General features: G+C 42.2%; 1 protein-coding gene across 10 annotated transcripts in view; it reads left to right on the plus strand.

Annotated features, from left to right (window-relative positions):
- Window positions 1-20,779, plus strand: part of KALRN (kalirin RhoGEF kinase) — a 695,559-nt gene that overhangs the window by 382,711 nt on the left and 292,069 nt on the right. For all 10 annotated transcript variants that reach the window (XM_069555992.1, XM_069555980.1, XM_069556000.1 and 7 more), the window contains exon 14: window positions 13,370-13,565. In XM_069555992.1, coding sequence (XP_069412093.1) covers window positions 13,370-13,565 — 196 coding nt within the window. The remainder of the gene's footprint in view (window positions 1-13,369; window positions 13,566-20,779) is intronic.

A 20,779-nucleotide genomic window follows, 5' to 3' on the forward strand; every position in this document is an offset into this window, starting at 1 on the left:
GCCAGGTCAGTAGGGTTTCTGAGGTGTGAAAAACATTCAACACCTGTGGCGTATTGTCCTTTTAAGGGATGGCAAATGGTTAAAAACTATGTCTTCTCTTTGCTCCTTGCTGGTGTGTTGTGAAGGAAAACCAATTCTCTGTCTACCATTCATTAAAACTTTACTTTGCATTCCTGCCATCTCCTCCAAGTTGAGGCTTCTGGGTGTCTGGGATTGATCTTCCCAACAATATCTATGGAAACTTCTGTGGAACTGGTTTGGGAAGGAGAATTATTATTTTTTTTTGAACGTAAGTGTTAAAGTGTTAGTCGCGCAGTTGTGTCCAACTTTTTGCAACCCCATGGGACTGTAGCTCACCAGGATCCTCTGTCCAAGGAATTCTCCAGGCATGAATACTAGAGTGGGTTGGCATTCCCTCCTCTAGGAATTCCAGACACAGAGATTGAGCTTGTGTCTCCCACATTCAGGCAGATTCTTTACCATCTGAGCCATCAGGGAAACCTTTCAAATGTTGAGTGCTCCAATATTCCAGTCTCAATGTCATTCTCAACCCCTTACAGGCCAGAAAGCTGTTTTGGCAACAGGTGCCCTCTTCTTCAATCCCTAGAGCAATCCTTCCTATCTCTGACTCTCTTTTGACCTTTCTCTCCTTCACCTCTACCCTAACTTCCTAGAAGCCACTGCAAGTTTTTACTTAAAGATGCCATGTTCTAAAAAGTGCTCTCTGGACAATTTCTGAAATAAAGGAAGAGATAAGTCTTTAAATCTAGATCTTGATTATCCTTCCAACTCATTCCATAACTTCAAGTGAATTTATTTATACTTTTTAATCTATTTTGAATTGGTACTCATAGTGATTTCAGGTTGCAAATGGTATTTAAACATATATTGAAAGAACAATGAAAATGCCAATGGAAAATTAGAGATATTGGTGTGTGGAAAGGCGTGAACATGGGGTGACCAAGGTAATAAAAGAAAGAGTGATAACTGAGAGTGAGAAATAAACAGAGGTGATGTCTGGTTGCAGTAGTGTTGGCCACAGACACTCCCACCGTCCTTCCTTGACTCCATTTCACCCACTGAGAGTGAATACATCCCTGAGGGAATTATGTTAGCAGGTATGGGAATTTGGCTGTTGTGTTCTTTATTTACTTTCCTATCATTCCAAGTCCACATCCAAAAATGCTTAAGGGGAAGGAAATAACCTAAGGGTTTGGGTGTTTAAGCTTTATTTGGTGAGATGGCTGTGGTTTTGAAGTCTGGGTTGCTGGTTTAGTTCCACAGTGGGTCAATTAGCTTCACTTCGCCACTTGGACTGTAACCCATTGACATCAGCTGAGGGCACCATTAGGATGTGTTTGCCTGCAGTGATTCTGGGACAATCCATTTCCAATCCAAAGCCTACGGGAAAAAAATATGCTGCTTTAAAAAAAAAATATAGTTGACTATAGATCACATAGCATAAAATTTGACCCTATTTTTAAATGTTGCAGTAGAAGAGCTTGATATTTAAATTGTAAGATTTGCATTTCTCAGCCTTTGTGTTGTATAAAAGTTTCCCCTCCTACCCTGACAACTTGGACAGCTTGGTATGCAGCGAAGCTGAAGTAAGGAAGCAGTAAAGGGTCTAATAACATGAGGGAGATGAAAATAGTGAATAAGTCAAATGAGGGGAATAAGAATTTGGTTCTGTACCCAGGTTTTAGCAGAGGTCTGGTTCCCCTTTTCAGGTGTGGCCCAAAACTTGGGGAAATGTTGCTTTTCATCTTAGATAGGAATGAAAATCCTGCCAAAGCTATGGAAAATTTCTGCTTTAAGTCAGATTGTCAGAGTTATATTTGAGGGTGATGAGATTATTTCAAATGCCAACTAGTGTTTCAGTGTGGGGGTAAAAGGCAAGCTTCTAGAGAAGATTCAGAGTGTGAAACTGAGGGTGGTTTCTGTAATGAGAGATGTGTAGAGCTGATATAAGCCAGGGCAGAGGCTGTCACTGCAGGACCTACAGCTATGGTTTCCTTCCCTAAAGGAAGGCATTTGATGGGCATACTCAGAATTCCTAGGGATTACTGAAGAGCAGTGCAGGCCTGCCCCCGACATCTGGGGAGTCTAAGTTAAGACTCCTTAACCACGTCACTGATGGCTAGCATGGGCTAATTAATTTTAAAATTAAGATAACACATGAGTTGCTGTACTAGTTTCCTTTTACTTAATTATATGGCTCCCAGAGTACCTGGGATGGGGTTGAGGTACCCAGGTAAGAGTGACACTTATCCCAAACGTATTAGGCAAAGGTTAAAAAACCAAGACTGCATTCCTGATACGCCTTCTTCACATCCCTGGAGACCAGAAGCAACGACACACAGATGTTCTAGTAAGCTTTTTCCCTGTAAGTTCAGCCTCCTTCTGTGAAAGATATGTTATAAGAAACAGTAATAGAAAAGACACTTCACCAAATGCAAATAATCTTTATCTTGTGATGGTAAGAATATGGAAAATTTCTTCTTTTTGATGCTTCCATGCATTTCACCTTTTATACAATTAATTAGAATAATCAGAAAGAAATAAAATATTTTTAGAAACAGGAGCAGGTCAGTGGTCTCCAAACTCCTTTGATTATACACACTCAATAAACTAGTTTTGAACTCTCAGCTCTCCACATATGCATCTATATTGGCTTATAAATTATGTATGTATTCTACTGCCACTAATAACCTCAAAATTTACTGTGCCCTTAGGGTGAATGAAGCTTGACTTTTCCATTTGAAGCTGCAGTTCTGTATTTCAAATAGTATTCTTGATAATTTTCCATTATTTTTTGGCTCTGGCTTCTTGACAGATCTGATTAGATTGTCATTGTTTCTTTACCCCGTCACGTGGCTGCCAAAGAGTTCTGAGTTCTCTTGAGCTTTCATGGTCAGTATTATCTTCAAACTGTAGTTCCTTTGAGGAACCTTGTTAAGCCACATGTCTTTTGTGAAGGGTAGTTTAGTTAAAACTAGATAATAGATAAGTCCCTTTAGCTGGGCACATGAAAAGAGCACTAATTTGAAATATGCTAAAAGCAGCTGAACAGATGAGCCAGAAAGTCCATCTGTATTGAGGTACTTCCTGTGTCCCCTGAGGAGCCCTCCCAACACACCATCTACCATGTGGTACAAGTGAGAGTCTGGGATCAGTATACTATGAAAGTCCAGGGAAATGTCATGTATCTTTTTTTTTCTTTAGTAGTTTGATCAAATATGTGTGCATATAATATATATGTACATACATATGCTTATTTATATACTTAGGATTTTTCTGTTTGTTATCAATGGGCAATCTTGGGCACCCCCAGGATATACCCATACTGGAGAGAACTAGGAATGACACCAAGAAAGATAAACCTATACAAGGGACTTTATGAAAAATGGGCCACAGTTATAATCTTTCTTTTAAATTTCTGACTCTGTAATTACAATCAGAGTTTTTTCAATACCTGAAAATTAATCTGCACAATTAATCAGAGTAAGGAATGGAATAAGGAGCTCTAAATCCATGGGGTTCATATTGGGATAGGCGGGGGCCAGGCTGAGGCTAGAGAGAAATGGCCTTCAAGGAGGAAAATTCTTCCTAGAGGAGAGAAAGCTGATTGTTATTCACTGGTAGTATCAACTCTGTGACTGGTTGTACGTGGAGGCCTTTTATGTTTTATGCTTGAGTGAGATTGTTCAGTCAATCTTTTACCTAACAGAAATTCAACTTGATGAACATTTAGTGAGCACCTACTATGCCTCAGAAGTTATTCTGGGCCCTGAGGATGAAACTGTCCCTGCTATCAGGGGGCTGGTTGGGAAGAACCGCAGAAACAGAAGCATCCCATAGTGATAATTTATGACACAGACAGGCTTACAGATCGCTGAGAACACTGAGGCAGGAGTGCTGAGCTTCTCAGGCTGCCTGTGGAAAGCTTCCCAGTAAGATGACACCTGGAGGAAAGGTAAAAATTGGATGTCCAGGGTTTGGCATCTCTGAAGAATGCCATCCAGCCTCTACAAGAATATCTGCAGAGCCCAGAAGCAGAGTTCAGGAGAGGAGGGAACTCAGAATCTCATTATTGTGTTGAACCAAGATCTCCTTCTGCCCTTTTCTCTTGCTTCTGCTCTCTGGAGAAACAGAACAAATCTGCTCCCTCTTTTTGGAAGCTTTAAAAATATTTGAAAATGTTCGTCATAGGCCTCGTTTCCTTTATCCAGAAAGTGTTGAGATTGTGAAAGTTATTTCTGCAGTCCCCTCTGGCTCTAAATCTTCGATAACTACTTCTCTTCCCTGTTAGCCCTTTTCTGTGGGATATAGCCGCAGTGTGGTCCCTACCTCCTGGGTCCACATTGTTGCCTCATTGCCCCCGGTGGCTGGACTCTAGTTATCCATGGTGGCTTATACCCCCAGCCCCAGCAACCCTGGGGGAGCTGTGTGTCCAAGACGCTGGTGTTCTATACGCTCAGCCCAAGAGATGTTTCTATGACTTCATCATAGAAACTGTCCTGTTGACGTTTCTGCTCCCTTAAAAGCCCCTGGCTGTTTTTTTCTGGGTACATGTTTCTAGTACATTGACTTTTTTAAAAAATTTAAATGAAAGGGTTTTATGTATTTTTCCTCTCAGATTTTATTCTTTTCTTTCTGGTGCAGTTCTTCAGCCTATCAAAATATATTTAATTTATTATTGCTATCAGTATTTCAACAATTTGAAATATTGGCCAGGTCAGGCAGGGCTCTGTGGTGCTTCACTGGACGTTTTCCTTCCGTGACACAGAGCCATCAGCCTGCACAGTCATTCCTTAAAGGACCACATCATCTTCTAGTCCAATTTCATAGCCCTTTCCTCCATAGATAGTGTTAGACTCTGCAAAGCCTTGTTGTTCTCCTGGTTGTAATGTGCCTCAAACCCACCAACATAGTAACTATATCAAGAAAAAAAAAATGATTTGTTTGGGATCAATCTTTGTAGGTTTCCTTGGGATCCCTATAGCCTTTTCTAAATGTACTCCAGATCTTTTGCAAAGGAAATACAGAATAAGTGCAATAAAGTAAACCAAAATTCTCGCAAAATATTTATTTGATAGTTTCTTCTAGACTTTTGTCAAATTGATTTCAGAATCACTGGCAGTTACCCCTCACATCTTCCATTTTTTAAAAAAAGGATTACTTACATAGCTTTAGTATTCTAGAATGTCACCTGTTTTGTTAAATTACCAAAGATCCCTAATGGAAGCTTTCAGATCATTCTGTAATGGGGTGGGTAAGGGGCTGTGGACCTGAAGTCAGGTGACATTATGAAGGTTCAAATGCTGCCCACTTCTCCTTTCTGGTAAAGATGCAGGAAACTCAGTAGAAGGAAATAATGTAAACTCTAGCATGGAGTGTTTAGCCTTTGCAGGAGAAAATCCGTTCTGACCCTCAAGTACGGATAAGTTCTAGAATGGGTGAACGATATATATATATCATGGGAGCTCTTCAACAGAGGGGAGATTTTTTTTTTAAAACAATAGATTTCTGTGAGTCTCAAACTGATTAAGAGGCAAAGATATGGGCAAAATAAAGACTCGAGATCCCCTCAGTATCAGTCATGATTTTAAAAGATCTCAATTTTAATCATGATGATGATGAAAAAAAGAACATGAACTTGGTCATAAAAATTGTGTTCCAGTACCTAAATTATCCAGTTGGAATAGAAATTAGGTAACCAAACATTGGAACTCATCAGTTAAAGTGTTATGATACGTTCTTTCATTTTTTTCACAAACATGAAAAATAGCTGCATGGATTTCTTTATTGCTAAGTCCTGCTTTTCCATACTGCTTCTTTCAGTATCCTCAAAGGTTTCCTTATAGCTACATACATAAACATTTTAACTCTGGACAGATTGTATATATTTCTAAAACAGAGTGAAATTCCATGATATATTTTTAAAATAATCTGTATTAGAATTCACTGATCTTATCATTTTAATTGATTAACAGAAAAGAACCTAATACTGGACTACAAGAAGAACAAATGGCTATGATAATTTAGTTGAGTTTCGCAGTGGTAATACACATAAATACGTTGTTGTTCAGTCGCTAAGTCATGTCTGACTCTGCGATCCCATGGACTGCAGCACACCAGGCTCCCCTGTCCTTCACTATCTCCCAGACTTTGCTCAGATTCATGTCCATTGAGTCAGTGATGCTATCTAACCGTCTCATCCTCTGAGGCCCCCTTCTCCTTTTGCCGTCAGTCTTTCCCAGCATCAGGGTCTTTTCCAGTGAATCGGGTCTTCATATCAGGCGGTCTAGGTATTGGAGCTTCAGCTTCAGCGTCAGCCCTTCCAATGAATACTCAGGGCTGATTTCCTTTAGGATTGACTGATTGGATCTCTTTGCAGCCCAAAGAACGTGTAAATATACATACCCATTGTAGATGAAATAGCCCTTCCCAAAAGCAATGAAATTCTATTTAGCTGCAATATCTCTTCTCCTACCAGCCAGCACTTGTAGTTCAGTGAAGAATATTTAGCCTTCAGTTTTCTCATTTTAATATAAATAATGACATTATAGAACAGAAAGATGTTCATTTGCATTGACAGCTCATGTATTTCAGAGCATCTTACCACAATGTAATGCCATAGACCCTTCCTCCTCATTATTAGTTGGAATGGGATTGGACGTTAATGTGCGTAACATACGTAGTGTTGATACACACACACACACACACAGTGTCACTCTTTGCTGAATGGCAGTGTAGTATAGTCATTGAGTATGCAGTATGAGTTACAGGGCCTGGGTTTGAAACCTGTCTCACCAGCTTTACTAATTGTATGATTTTATGCAAATTACTCCCTTGGTTTCCTCATCTGAGAAATAGGTATGAGAATAATAATTCCCAGTCCATAGAGTTATTAAGGATTTAATGAGTTAACACATAGAACTCAAGTGCCTAGCACTTAACACTGTAATACATTGTAGTTAGTATTGTTATTATTAATAAACTGCCTAAATAATATATACAAATTTGATATATATATATACACATACACACATATGTATATGTATTTGCATCCACATTTTAAGCAAATATCCCATCTTATTCTCTCTGAATTTATTACCCAGTTCTATTAGGTAGTCCCTGAGAGTTCATGTAACTGCTGTGAGAGACACAGGCATTTGCTCTTACCATAAAGAGAATGTGCCCATGCAGAGGGCAAGTTACACTTCTCTTTGCCACAACTTTTGTCCCAGTGTTCACACCCCAAGGCCAGATTGCAGATGTTTCTCCTGTTCATGGCAAAGGCTCCTGAAAATAAAAGTGAAAGTGTTAGTTGCTCAGTCCTATCCAACTCATAGACTGCAGCCCACCAGGCTAGAATACTGGAGTGGGTTGCCATGCCCTTCTCTAGAGAATCTTCCCAATCCAGGGATCAAACCCAGGTCCCCTGCATTGCAGACAGATTTATTACTGTCTGAGCCACAGGGAAGCCCCAAAGGCTTCTGAGGGAACAAAGAATTCCAGTTAGAGTAATATGACCTTTATATTGAGTATAAATACTCCATATACTTTAAATACATAAACTATATTTTTAAGTATATAAGTACTCAGAATCAATTTTTAAAATTTACCAAACTCTTCAACAAAAATATCTTACTAGGGGAAGGTTGTGTGTTTTTTGAAAGGATAAGTTATTTCTGGCATTATATAAAGCCATAAACATACCATTTATTGATCTGTTCAAAGCACATGATTAATTTTAAAGGTTCATGTGAAGTGAAGAAAGTGTAGTTACAATGAGTTTGTGAGGGTTTTTTTAGAGAAGAAAACAGAGGAAAGGTTAAACAGGCACTTCTCTGAAGTGAAAAAAATTTAAAAAGTACCCCCTGACGCTGGTTCTGGGACCAGCTCTATGGATATGACACCGTGGTTAAGAGCCCTTGGCCTTGGAGTTGAGTGCTCAGTTCCGCCACTGCCAGCTCTGAGACCCTGAGGCAAATGATGTGACTTCTCTGTGCCTTGGTTTTCTCATGTTGCTGTGAGGAGTTGCTATGAGGATGAAATAAAAGAGAACCAAATGCTTCAACACTGCATGGTAAGTCGCTTCAGTCGTGTCCCACTCTTTGCAATCCTATGGACCATAGCCCACCAGGCTCCTCTGTCCATGGGGATTCTCCAGGCAAGAATGCTGGAGTGGGTTGCCATGCCCTCCTCCAAGGGATCTTTCCCACCCAGGGAAAGATGCCTTGTCTCAGGCATCTCCTGCATTGGCAGGTGGGTTCTTTACCACTAGTGCAACCTGGGAAGCGATGGTAAATACTGTTTATCCCATAATGAATACACAGTTCAGGGTAAAGTATCTTCTTTAAGACACTTGGGGGTGAGGGGAGAAAGTATCCTCTACACATAACTACTGGGAAGGACCCAAAAAATGAGAGGAGCCAAAGAAGAGGGCTTTCTGAGAACAGAGCCCAAGGCCACTGTTAAACAAAGTCCCTAGAGCCCGTTTTGGACTGCAGAATACTGGATTCATTGAATCTCATCTGGCAGGAAAGCTTTGGGCTTCTTTTTGAAGTGCCTTCCTGTTTCCCACTGCCTCTTATCCTATCTAAATTCCTGTTTAGCTCTTTTCTCTGATTTCCCTTATGGCTGTGACTCTGGAGTAGATAATTGTTAGAATATAAAACACTGCCAATGTATCTCTCAAAGAGGTCATCATATCCTAACACTTCAATTAATTCAGAAGAGTGAGGCAGAGAGTGCCCATTGGAGCCAAGAGGGGAACTGAGTGAGCCAGGAGCTGAGATGGAGCTAATTGAGTGGAAGGAGAAAGAAAAATAGGTTGATTGAAAGCTGAATGTCCTGGGGGTACCTTATGTTCCATCTTTCACTCATTTGGTTCAGGCCCTAGTTTCTGCCCAGAACAAATTCTTCCAGGTTTCCTTTCCAAATGGAGTTAGATCACTGGATTAGTCCACCAGACAGGTTTTTCTTTTCATGGTTTTGTTTCTGTACTAGCAAATTAACCCTTGTCCTGTGTAATGAGATAAGCCAGAGAAAAACATCAGGTTCTGGGGGTTGTCATGAGACTCCATGCCAGAGTTGACTTTGAAGGGTGGTGAGGACTTGAGCAGACTGGGAGGAGGAACATGGATGTCTCAGGGCTGCTGGGCCAGAGAAGGTGGCTGAAGAGGGCAGAGCAACTTCTCACACCAGAGAGTAGGCCACATGCCTAGTTCACATAACAGGAGAGCATGAGATGGGGCTAGAATGCTAGGTTTGTTCATTACCAGTAAAGTGAACTTCAGGTTTGAAAACAAATTTTTTTCCCTTAAAAAATGAACCCCTGCTCTGTGCCAGCCTTGTGCCCTAGAAAGAAGGTGGAGAGGAGGAAGCCAGTAACAGAATATTCCTTGAGGAAACAGAAAATACTCAGGAAGAAAATAATTAAACTCCAGCCATCATTTGAAATACATAAATCAGACGATTTCAAGGCTCTGGGCTTCAGTTCTTGGGGGTTGGGAAGAGTCAGCCACAGAGAGAGTGAAGAATGTGTAGACCCAAGGAGCAAAGCTTGGAAGTCAGGCTGTTGCACTGAGTAGCTTCTTGAAATTCTCTTTCTTCAGGCTTCATTTCAGACGTGGGCCCCTCAACTTAATGGGGTTGGGTAGTGTAGGTAGAGAAGGGGAAGGAAGGAATATAGAAACACCAGATATAGAATCCTGGGTATATTTCACGTTTGGTTTGAAATTCAGATTCTCAAGATACCAGACCTCTGAGCCTTATTCTCTCAGCTAAAGCACCTCATCATTGCTCTGCTCTGATCAGGGCTCTTGGCACTTGCCTTTCCATTCCAGACACATGTCTCGGGACCTCTCTAGGGTCTTCCTGCAGCAAACAGCTTCTTTATTGACTCAGTTTCATGAAAACAAAGCAAAAGCTAAAATGTTAAGAAAAAAAAAAATGTAAAGAAAAAGACTCTTTCTTTCATGCTTGTCTTAGTCTTACTTCCCTTACATTTGTAGGCAAGGAAATGGACTAAAAATTTTGTTTGGGCTCTTTCCCACATATTATCTGATAAATGACTTATATCCAGCATGTATTAAGAACTCTAACAAATATATAATCAAAAGATAACCTAGGTTCTGAAAAATGAGAAAAAAAACTTGACACTTTCTAAAAGTAGATTCCAGCAGTCAATAAGCACATGAAAATGTGCTCACCATGATGAGTCATCAGGAAAATACAACCTAAAGTCATAAGATATCACTTCACACCCACTAGCATGGCTAAAATTAAATAGACTGATAATACCAAATGATGGTGAGCAACTAGAACTTTCACAGGGAATGTGAAATTCCTTTTGGGAATGTTAAGCATACACTTATCCTATGACCCTATAATCACACTCCTAAGTGACTCTCAAGAGAAATGAAATCCTGTGTCCACAGAAGACTTGTGCAAGTCTTTCACATCAGCCTTATCCATAATAGCGAAATACTGAAAACACCCTAGGAGTTCATCAGCTTGAGGACTGGTAAACCACGGTATCTCTGCACCATGGAGCAGTACTCGGTAGCCGCAAGGAATGAATGGACACAGCACAGCTGAATCTTCTATACAGTGTGTTGACCACAAGAAGCCAGACCTGAAGTCCATGTTGTGTGATTTCATTTATGCGGAATCTAAGAACCTGTGCTGATAGAAATCAGCAAGTAGTACCTGAAGGCAGTGGGCAGGAACCGACTGGAAGGGGTGAGTCCCTAGGGTGGTGGAAAAGGTCCTCTATTCTGTCTTTGGTGACGGTTATACTGGTATCTAAAACTGTCAAAACTCATAGAATGGAATATTTGTGTGTCTTATTGTATGCAAATTTTACTTCAATTTTTTTAAATACAAGAAGGAAAAACATTTATAGGCCTAGCCTACAAAGTCCTATTCATTCTATAAATTATCTCTTATAAATTATAAGTTGGTGGTGGTTTAGTTGCTAAGTCGTGTCTGACTCTTTGCACCCCCATGGACTGTAGCCTACCAGGCTCCTCTGTCCATGGGATTCTCCAGGCAAGAATACTGGAGTGGGTTGCCATTTCCTTCTCCAGGGGATCTTCCCCACCCAGGGATTGAACATGGGTCTTCCTGCATTGCAGGCAGAATTCTTTACCAACTGAGCCATCAAGGAAGCCCACAATTATAAGTTCTCTCTCTTGTTTTTCTCATTTTAACTCCCTTCTCTAGTTAGAGAATGAAGTGCTTTTCAAAGATAGGATATAACAAAAACCTGTGTGCCTGCCAACCTGCTGATTCCCAAATCACCAAGAACTCCCCACAATAAATCGATACCAGGTTTTGGGCTGAACTCAGTGGATCCCTTAGTTGACCTGTAAAGAGGTAGGGACAGAAGCCATAACAGTGAAGGGTTTTTTAAAAAAATATTTATTGTACTATAGTTGATTTGCAATGTGGTATTAGCTCAGATGTACAGCAAAGTGAATCAGTTATACGAATATCCATTCTTTTTTAGATTTGTTTCCCATGTGGGCCATTACAGAGTATTGAGTAGAGTTCTCTTTGCTATACAGTATGTTCTTATTAGTTATCTATTTTATACACAGTAGTGTGTATGTGTCAATCTCAGTCTTCCAATGTATTCTGCCCCCCACATATCCCTTGGTAACTGTGAGTTTGTTTTCTACATCTGTAGCTCTATTTCTGTTTTGTAGATAAGTTCATTTGTACCTTTCTTTTTAAGATTCCACATATAAGTAATATCATATGATATTTGTCTTTCTCTGTCTGACTTGTGAAGGTAATAGTTTTAGTTGCCCTATTTCTGCTTTGAAGAGAGTAATTGCACTTTCACTGGAGGAAAGTCTTACTGTTAGACAGAGAATGAGAATCCTGTGCCTCTCATGAGAGACTGCTTGCCTTTCCCATCTGGGTCTGTGTGGCCCTGGCACAGCATGGTACAGCACCATCTCCCATTGTGAACAGGCTGCATCAGACTGGTCTTTCCTTCTCTTTGTCTCCTGATGTTCCTGGATAGCAGTGTTTGGTAACTGGGAAGGTTTTGCCACATGTCAGCCGAGATGACTCTCAGCATGATGAAAATCACTAAGCTGGTCTCTGGGCTGTGTGCTTAGGGTGCCTGGAACAAACTGCACTGTGTGATCTGGGGGGAGGCTTCCATCGCCTCTTCCCAGAAAACAGAGTGACACTACCTGTGCCATTGCCTTCCCAGGGACTTCATGAGATAACACATCTGAAAGCCATTTCAGAAAAGGTTTTGTTTGGTTTATATATCATGTGGAATTATTATCCAGTTAAGTACTTCTGAGTTGTTCTTGCGTGTTTGATTGCAGCGATCCTAAGGAAGTGTAGGATTCAGTCTCCGTGTGCAGGCACTTATTTGAGAGTAAATGAGGGCACATCACATGACTGAAACTGTAGAGCAATGACCGATTAGAAAATCCATATTAGGGCAGTTTCCCTTCATTCCAAGCTTCAGTCTTCATCAGAATCATGTGTGCCTTTCAATAGAGTGTAATCTTCTTGGGATTTCTAGTGGTAAGCTATATATTTACACCTTGTTTAGTCACTATTACCAGGCATCACCCTTTGTGAGTAATAGAATCCTGTACCCAGAACACAGGGACCAGATCAGGATCCTGGGGTTTGGTGTACTCCAGCTCTAAACAATTATGTGACCTTCGGTCATTCCCTGGGCTTCTCCAGCCTTCTGTTTGTTTCTTGAAGTTAGACTCAGTACTTAATTTTTGACGCCTTCTCCAATATGAGATCTTTAGAACAGTTACGGTATGGTGGACTAAGTGTTTGCAGGAAGGAGAGAAACTGAGTTATGTCCTCCAGTCGTGTCCCTCATGAGTAGGGTAAACTCTGGGCAAACCATTCCATCTGTGTGAGTGAGTACCAGCTGCTTTCTCTGTGAGATGGACCTAGAGATCTCCACCCTGCCTATGTCTCAGGTTATTGTGGGTGGAGTGAGATGGAGTATGCAAAACCTTTCTAAACCATAATCCATCATTTAAGTATTTGCTGCTGCTGCAGACACTAGAACACAGGGAGAACAATTTTTTTAACATTTTAATTTTACATTGGACCATAGCTGGTTCCAGGTGTACAGCGAAGTAGCTGTTGTAGACATTGAAACACAGGGAGAACCCTAGTAAAGGCATGCATACATGGGTGCCTGGCATCATTGCTTAAACGTAGTCTAGGGGTCAGGAAAGAGATGCAAAGCAGAGTCAGATCTGACTTAGATGAGTCAGTAAGGCTCAGAATCAGTGAGCTTCTACATAGCTGTCTCTTGTGAACCAGTGAGCCTGCCCTGACGGTGGTTCCCTTACAGGTGACAGCAGAGCTCGACGCTTGGAACGAGGATTTGCTTCGGCAGATGAATGACTTCAACACGGAGGATCTAACACTGGCAGAACAGCGGCTGCAGCGCCACACAGAGCGGAAGCTAGCCATGAACAACATGACCTTTGAGGTCATCCAGCAGGGCCAGGATCTGCACCAGTACATCATGGAGGTCCAGGCCTCAGGTAGGAGACCTGTCCTGTGCTTATGCGTCCAGCAGGGAGATGATGAAAACAAGAACACCAATCAGCTTAACTCCAAGGGGCATTTCCACTCCACTCATTCATTCTCTTCCCACAGGAACAAGAAACAGAGAGTTTTGTACCATTAAAAAATAAAAAAGAAACTGAAGCATGAGAGCTGAAATTGTTTGTCTGAGGTTGCCCAGTTAGCTATCATAAAGACAGGAATAGGACCAGGTTTCTTCTGGTGCTGCGGCTGCTGCTGCTGCCAAGTCGCTTCAGTTGTGTCTGACTCTGTGCGACTCCATAGACAGCAGCCCACCAGGCACTCCCATACCTGGGATTTTCTAGGCAAGAACACTGGATTGGGTTGCCATTTCCTTCCCCAGTGCATGAAAGTGAAAAGTGAAAGGGAAGTCGCTCAGTCGTGTCCGACTCTTCACTACCCCATGGACTGCAGCCTACCAGGCTCCTCCATCCATGGGATTTTCCAGGCAAGAGTACTGGAGTGGGTTGCCATTGCCTTCTCCGTGGTGCTGTGGGGAGAAAGGGAAAAACCAATGATGGAAATTAGCACAGATTCACAAACATGGTGCTCTAGAGAAGTAAACCAGGTGGGCTCCAAATGCCATTAGCCATCCTTGTGACTTGTATTCAGATGTGTAGATATTGCTGTTCCACGCCTACCCGCTGCACATACTCTCCTAGCCTATCCTTCACCCTCAGGGCTGACTCCTCATCTCCAGTCCATGCCTCTCAGTGTTACTCAGTCAGTCGTGTCCAACTCTTTGCAATCCCATGGACTGTAGCCCACCAGGCTCCTCTGTCCACGGAGTTCTCCAGGCAGGAATACTGGAGTGGGTTGTTGTGCCCTTCTCCAGGGATCTTCCCAACCCGGGGATCGAACCCAGGTCTCCTGCATTGCAGGCAGATTCTTTACCAACTGAGCCACCAGGGAAGCCCTCCCAGAGTCCTCATTTTTCTTATCACTAGTCTGTGTGTGAGTATAAGAAGTACTGACAAAATTTATGGCAAGGTCATATAATTTTATAACTTCTCAAAAAACACATGGCTGTTACTCAGACTAGACTTCTTTTTCTATTTAGAATTTATTTGTTGTTTATCCAACAAATGCACGGACTCTAAGTTTCAGCTGCCACTTTCCAGAACAGCCTTTGAACTCAGAGCTGGAGAGAGCCATAGTGGTTCCCTAGTCCAGAAGGAAGAAGTTATTGGTCTGGGTCTAAAACTAGTAGACTGCCAGAGCCCAGGTCTCCTCACCCCCACCACCCCATGTCCTCCAGGAAGAGGCAGGCAGGAGCTCAGGCCATCAACTCTCTGAAACATGGTTGGTCCATGTCTCTGTTGATTTAGAATCATGAGATTGTCAGACAGACCTTAGCAATCAAACTTGACTTTAGGGTACTGTGCTTCTTTTAATGATCTGAAAGAGGACATACCACCATTCAAAGGAACTTCACTCCTAACAGGAGGAGAGATATCTAGTAAATTCTATTTACTTTGATCAGCATTATCTTTCCTTGAATGTTCATTTGTGTTGTGAACAGGCTGCAGCTGTCTGTGAGACACTGTTTTCAGGGTGCAGATCATGCTCCACACAGCTCCAGGAGGAGCCCTTATTCACTTTGTGGTATATCTGGGGATTATTTTAAAAATGACAATACCCAGATACTCTGATTTAGCAACTCTGAATGGGGCTTGGGCCTTGGCAAAACCTTCTCAGATGATGCCACCGTGCGGCCAGGGCTGAGAATCACTGCTTTTTATCGTGAAGTTTAAATCACAGCAGCCGATATCTCTGGTGTACCTTAGAACAGCAACTTCCAATTGTGGTCCCCAGATCAGCAGTATCAGTATTACCTGAGTTCTTGTTAGAAATGCAAATTCAGGTGCCCATCCCCAGAACCTGCCAAGTCATAATCTCTCAGGCATGAGGCCCAACAGTAAGCCCTCCAAGTGATTCTGATGTACTAATATAGGACTGCTGATCTAGGACCTGCTCTAAGTGTGGGCCCTGAGCCAGCAGCACCAGCATTGCTCAAGAGCTGATTGGGAAAACAGAATCCAAGACTTAGGAATCTGAACCTCATTTTATCTTCAGGTAAATTATGTGCACGTTAAAGTTTGAGAAGCGGTATTCTTGGCCACAGCTGTACCTTTTCAAGGCCTTATTACAGAAGGGGAAAACTGATGGAGAACCTTGTCTGGACTCAAGGTTTCACCCTATAGCTTGTCCTCATGATCTTCAAGATAGCCGGCTATCCAACTAAGATAGGGAAACATGAGAGAATGCAGACACAGTACCTAGGAAGGAGGCTGTGCAGAGAAACTCTGCAGGTACGCTTATCCCTTCATCCCTCAGTACTGATGTGTCTCTCAGGTGGAGAGCCTCATCTGCCTGAAGACTTGCAGCACTTTGGAGCAAGGTGCTGGTATGATCCTGGGCAAGTGCACCTCTGTCCAAGAGCCAGATATCCTTGGTAACAGAAAGACTGCCAGGAGCTAGTAGTCCCTGTAGACTGACTGTGCTTGGCGGTCCCCTTAACCATGAGGGCTGAGTGGGTGAAAACACCCCAGGCAGATGGGCTGCCCACCCCCACATATCCTGTTCTAGAAATGAACTTTGTCAAAAGAGCCTTGGTTGGCCTCTTCTGCCCTCTCTGCTGGGACGGCTGTTCCTGCTCCTCCTCGGCTAGCTGTTCAGTCTGGCATAGCCCACGAGACCTCCAGGGGAGCGGTTCCAGGGCTCTCAGGGAAGCTTCCTCTGCTACCATGTGCCTGTCCTGCAGAGGAGGTGTCTGTCTCATCTCTGGCTTGGAGGGAGGGCAGCATCACACCGGAGCTGGGACTGGGAGTGGAAGTTGAAGGTGGTCTGAGAGTGGGCCTTGCCAAGAACCTGGGTGGCTGAAGAAGGCAGAACTTCAGAGACACAGGACTCAGGGAACAAATGGGTTGGGCATTTGCCTTGTATGTCTAATGAATTATATTTGAACTAGAGGTAAAAAAAACCTGCTGTCTCAGAAAAAGAACAATTGGAAAAATGAAGAATTTGGTTGCTATGTAGCTTTCCAAGCTGAATTAATCAAGGGCTTATGCTTTGATTTTTATAGGAATAAATGGAAGTAGGGAATTTCCTTACACTTACTTTTAGGTGTGAACTTTGTAACATTCAGCCAGGTTCTACTAAATCCACCTGATTTGCTAAGAGCCATAACCAAAGCAAAAGCCTCTGCTTAAATCAACAGCAGCCTTAAAAGTAGTTGGCAAAATAGGAACATTTTCTTTACCTGCACATTATTTAGGGTTATCTATTGGGCCTCAACTTAGGAAGTGGCAGGCTTTTCTGGAAAGAGTCGTGCTGGGTCAAACATGCTGGTGGAATTCAAGGTCCAGCTGCACCACCAACAAGCAGTCTGACTTTGGAAGTCACTATTCTTTCTCTGTAGACCTTAGTTTCTTCTTCCGTCTAGTGTGAAAGGTGGGCCTTCATTCTTAAACTTCCCTTCAGTTCTCACTTGCCATGATTTAGCCTCACTGCCCCCACTGGTTATGCCCCAGCTCATCTCCCTAATGTTATCTGACCATGCAGCTGTTACATGTGACCTTAGAAATAAAACAAGAGCTGTATATCTTGTGCATATGTTCCTTTCATGGTTTAATCAAAGCATCAAGTTCTCTCTTTATGCAAGGTCTCTAAGTGAAAACTCTTTGGAGTGTGTGGCAATGGTGCTTAAAATTTACTGTGCTTGGGAAGAACCCAGTCCCAGCACTTAAATTCTTAAAGTAAGTTGTGAGGATCACTCGTCTCTTTGGACATAGGGGTTAATCGTACAGCCAGGAGAGACAGAAACTTCTGGGTTGGAATCTGCATCATATCTCCCACTGCATGGGTTCCCTGAGCATGTTATCCAATCTCTCCAAGCCTCACCTTCCTCTAAAAAACAGCAATTATAGGAATCCTAACCATATGAAGTCACTGTGAGCATGCAGTGGGGTGAAACATGAGCCTGGTATGAGTTCAGTAAAGCTTGATAACTATTGTACATTGTACTGATACGGTAGCTCACACTGAATTCTGTAAGGGTTATTTGTGTTCCTGTAGCTTCTCCAGCAGCATGAGGGCGGGTCATTTCCTTCCTTCTCTTTACATTTCCAGCATCCAGCAGTGTGGTTATGTCTCACTCATAGCAAATTCTCTATATTGACATTTGCTGAATTAATCAAGTGAACATCAGTCTGGGAGAAACCGATATACATAAAAATAATGGACCACAAATAATTGTACTTATGTTGTAAAAGGAAACAAAAGGCCTGTGTTCTTCCAAAATGTAAGCTACTCTGGGGTGAAGGAATGTGGCTCTGAGAGGAAGCGAAGAGAACCTGATGTAAAACAATGGTTCTCAGCCTGACTACATATTTTGGAATCACCTGGAGAGCTTCTTAAAAATACCAGTGTCTGGATCCCACTCCGCAGGGATTCTTATTTAATTGGTCTGGAGTGGGCCCAGATTTTTTTAAACTTCCCAGGTGATTCTAATATATAGCCAGGGTTGAAAATACTAATCTAAAAACCTGATTAAAGGACTTTGTAATTTCTGAACTGGGTGTTAATTGAGGTAGTGACACAGAAAGAGGAGTTGGGGGAGGAGAAAAGAGAAAAGAAAATGTTCTCTATCTGAGGCAGACACAGATATTTAAAGAACATACAGACAGTTGAAAAACATGTTACAAGTATGGGCAGCGTAGCCAGAAATACCTAACTCTACCCTAGACCACAGCCACCTCTCTCCATGAGGAAATTAAAGTGGCAGCAAAGGAAAACAAAACAACATTTTATTACCAACTGTGGCCTTGAGCCCTAAGTAATTGCTATGCTGAACATTCTGGTAACTGAGTGTAGCCTAAGGAATGTCTCTGTTCCTGGATCGCTGACCATTGTTCCATCTTATCCAGTGTATCCCATTCTTCATTGCATGTTGGAATCACCCTGGGAACCTTAAGGTGGGAATTCCTGTTGCCTGGTTCCTACCCATAGAGATTTTTGATGTTGTTGGTCTGGGCTGTGGCCAGGACGTGGTGACTTTTGAAGTTCTCCAGATGAATCTTATGTGAGCCAAGGTTGAGAGCACTAGTCTAGTAGCATCCAAATCATCATTTCTAATGATATACTTTGAACAAGGTCATAAACATCTGATGGTAAGATTTTCTATTTACATTTTATATGTCATTCAATAGTCCCATCAGTAATCAACACAGAATATAATTTCCCCCAAGGGAAAGGAAAAAGTGGGGACATGGGTGTATTTTGAGCCTACTAAATGCCAGGCCCTGTATCCACCTTATCTCTCTTAGTCCTCATAACAATCCTGAGGATTCAGTGTTCAGATTCCTGTCTTACGCGGGCTCAGAGGGGATTTGGAACCCAGAGACTCACTGTTAATGGGTTGCAGAGCCTGCATTCCAACCTAACTCTGTCCCCAGAGCTCTCAGATCACCCATGTTCTTCCTTAAAGAGGCCCCTGTGTTCACTAAACAGGTATTTTGGGAGTGTTACGTGTCAAGCACTGTGCTAGGTCCTGAAGAAGCTGAGATGCATGAAATAGAAATGGTCCTGGCCCCAGGGAACCTAGATTACTGTGAGGACACAGACAAGTTAGTAAGGAACCGACCTCAGCGGAAGTGTTCTGACACAAGGATATTTGCAGGACATTGTAGAGGTACATGAGAAAGAAATTTCAATACAGCTTTCTCTAGAGAGGCTGGCAAACTATTTCAGTATGAATATATTTCATTACTTGATGGAAAAGACAAACACATTTTATTGCATCTCTGGAGAGCCCCTAAGGAAGACAGTTAGGCCTCAGACTAGATTGAAAACAGTAATGTCAATACACAAAAATACTATTTGCTATTAATTGATGCTGCTTACCAGTTGATGGGTATTAGCTGGGACTCATGTCAGTGTGTTTGTGGGCACCAGGAAAGAGGCATGAGTTTCTGTTCTTCTAGGTATTGCTGGACTAACTCTGCATGTTCTTCCCATTCACTTCATTCACGTGATGAGTTGTTGAGTGTAGAAATGCAATAGGCATTTTCTTCACCCATTTTATTTCCTGTTCATCTCATTAAAAAAAAAATCAAGTGAAATTAATGAAAATGAAGGACTGGAGTCTCAGGGCAGGCAGGTTCTGGATGGTGTTCTAAGCAGGTGGCTGGCCCCTTTGATGAGGTACCAAGCTTAGATAGCCCATTTGCATGTGATGTGGCAGGTGTGAGCCATGAGCTTCCCATAGAAAGACACTTAGCCCAAGCCCAGCATACTAAACACTAGAGATGCATGCAGAATGAAAACAAAACGGAAAAAAAAATCTGCATTGTGGCTGGAAGCAAGGATCTACTTCTGCAGGTGGATCTTATATTACATTTTTAGGAAGTGAATGTGGAGATCAAGGGTCATCCCATGATGCCTAGCAATGCAAAGGTAGAAATTTTTCTTTATCTTTTTGTTTTATTTCAGTCAAAGTAATGCTCTACCACATCCTCTTGGTAATTGAAAATAGTAAGTGGAGGGAGTTGACTGCCAAAAGAACAAGCCATTCCCTTCTCTGTCTCCCACAGATACAGATTTTCAGGACCTAGGACTTAGAATTATGAAACCAACAGAAAAAATAAACATGGAAAGATACTGAAGTTACTACATGTAATACCAGAAAAAAAATCTCCCACTTTCCCATATTGTCTTATATAAAACACTATTTGGGGCTCTGGAAATGAATTTCCCTTCACACGTATAGACTTTCCTTATACACTCCCACTGCATCAGGCCACTGTGTTGGTGGTGGCAGTGATGAATTTCTGATGGTGTCAGTCAGAGTGAGGGGGGAGTCTCAAAAGGGCAATTTTTTTAATGTGGCCATACACTGAGATTTTGGGGCTCCTCTGAGTGAGATCTCCATGGAAGTAACTATACTTTGGCACCCTGAACCTCATGGTTAGTTGGGATTCTGTTTGTCAGTATCAGGACCACAACTGCACCAGGTCATAGATTCCAAGATATGGGCTCAGGGAAAGGATCTGGACAAAATTAGGAATCTGAGGAGCCAGGTGGAGTCAGGGATCAGAAGGAGGCAAGCAATCCAGAGTTAGGATTTTCCCAAAGCCAAGGATCTGAGCAGGGCTGAATCAGAAATAGCTGG

The sequence above is a fragment of the Ovis canadensis genome, chromosome 1 (genome assembly GCF_042477335.2).
Source record: "Ovis canadensis isolate MfBH-ARS-UI-01 breed Bighorn chromosome 1, ARS-UI_OviCan_v2, whole genome shotgun sequence".
In the NCBI taxonomy this organism is placed as follows: domain Eukaryota; kingdom Metazoa; phylum Chordata; class Mammalia; order Artiodactyla; family Bovidae; genus Ovis; species Ovis canadensis.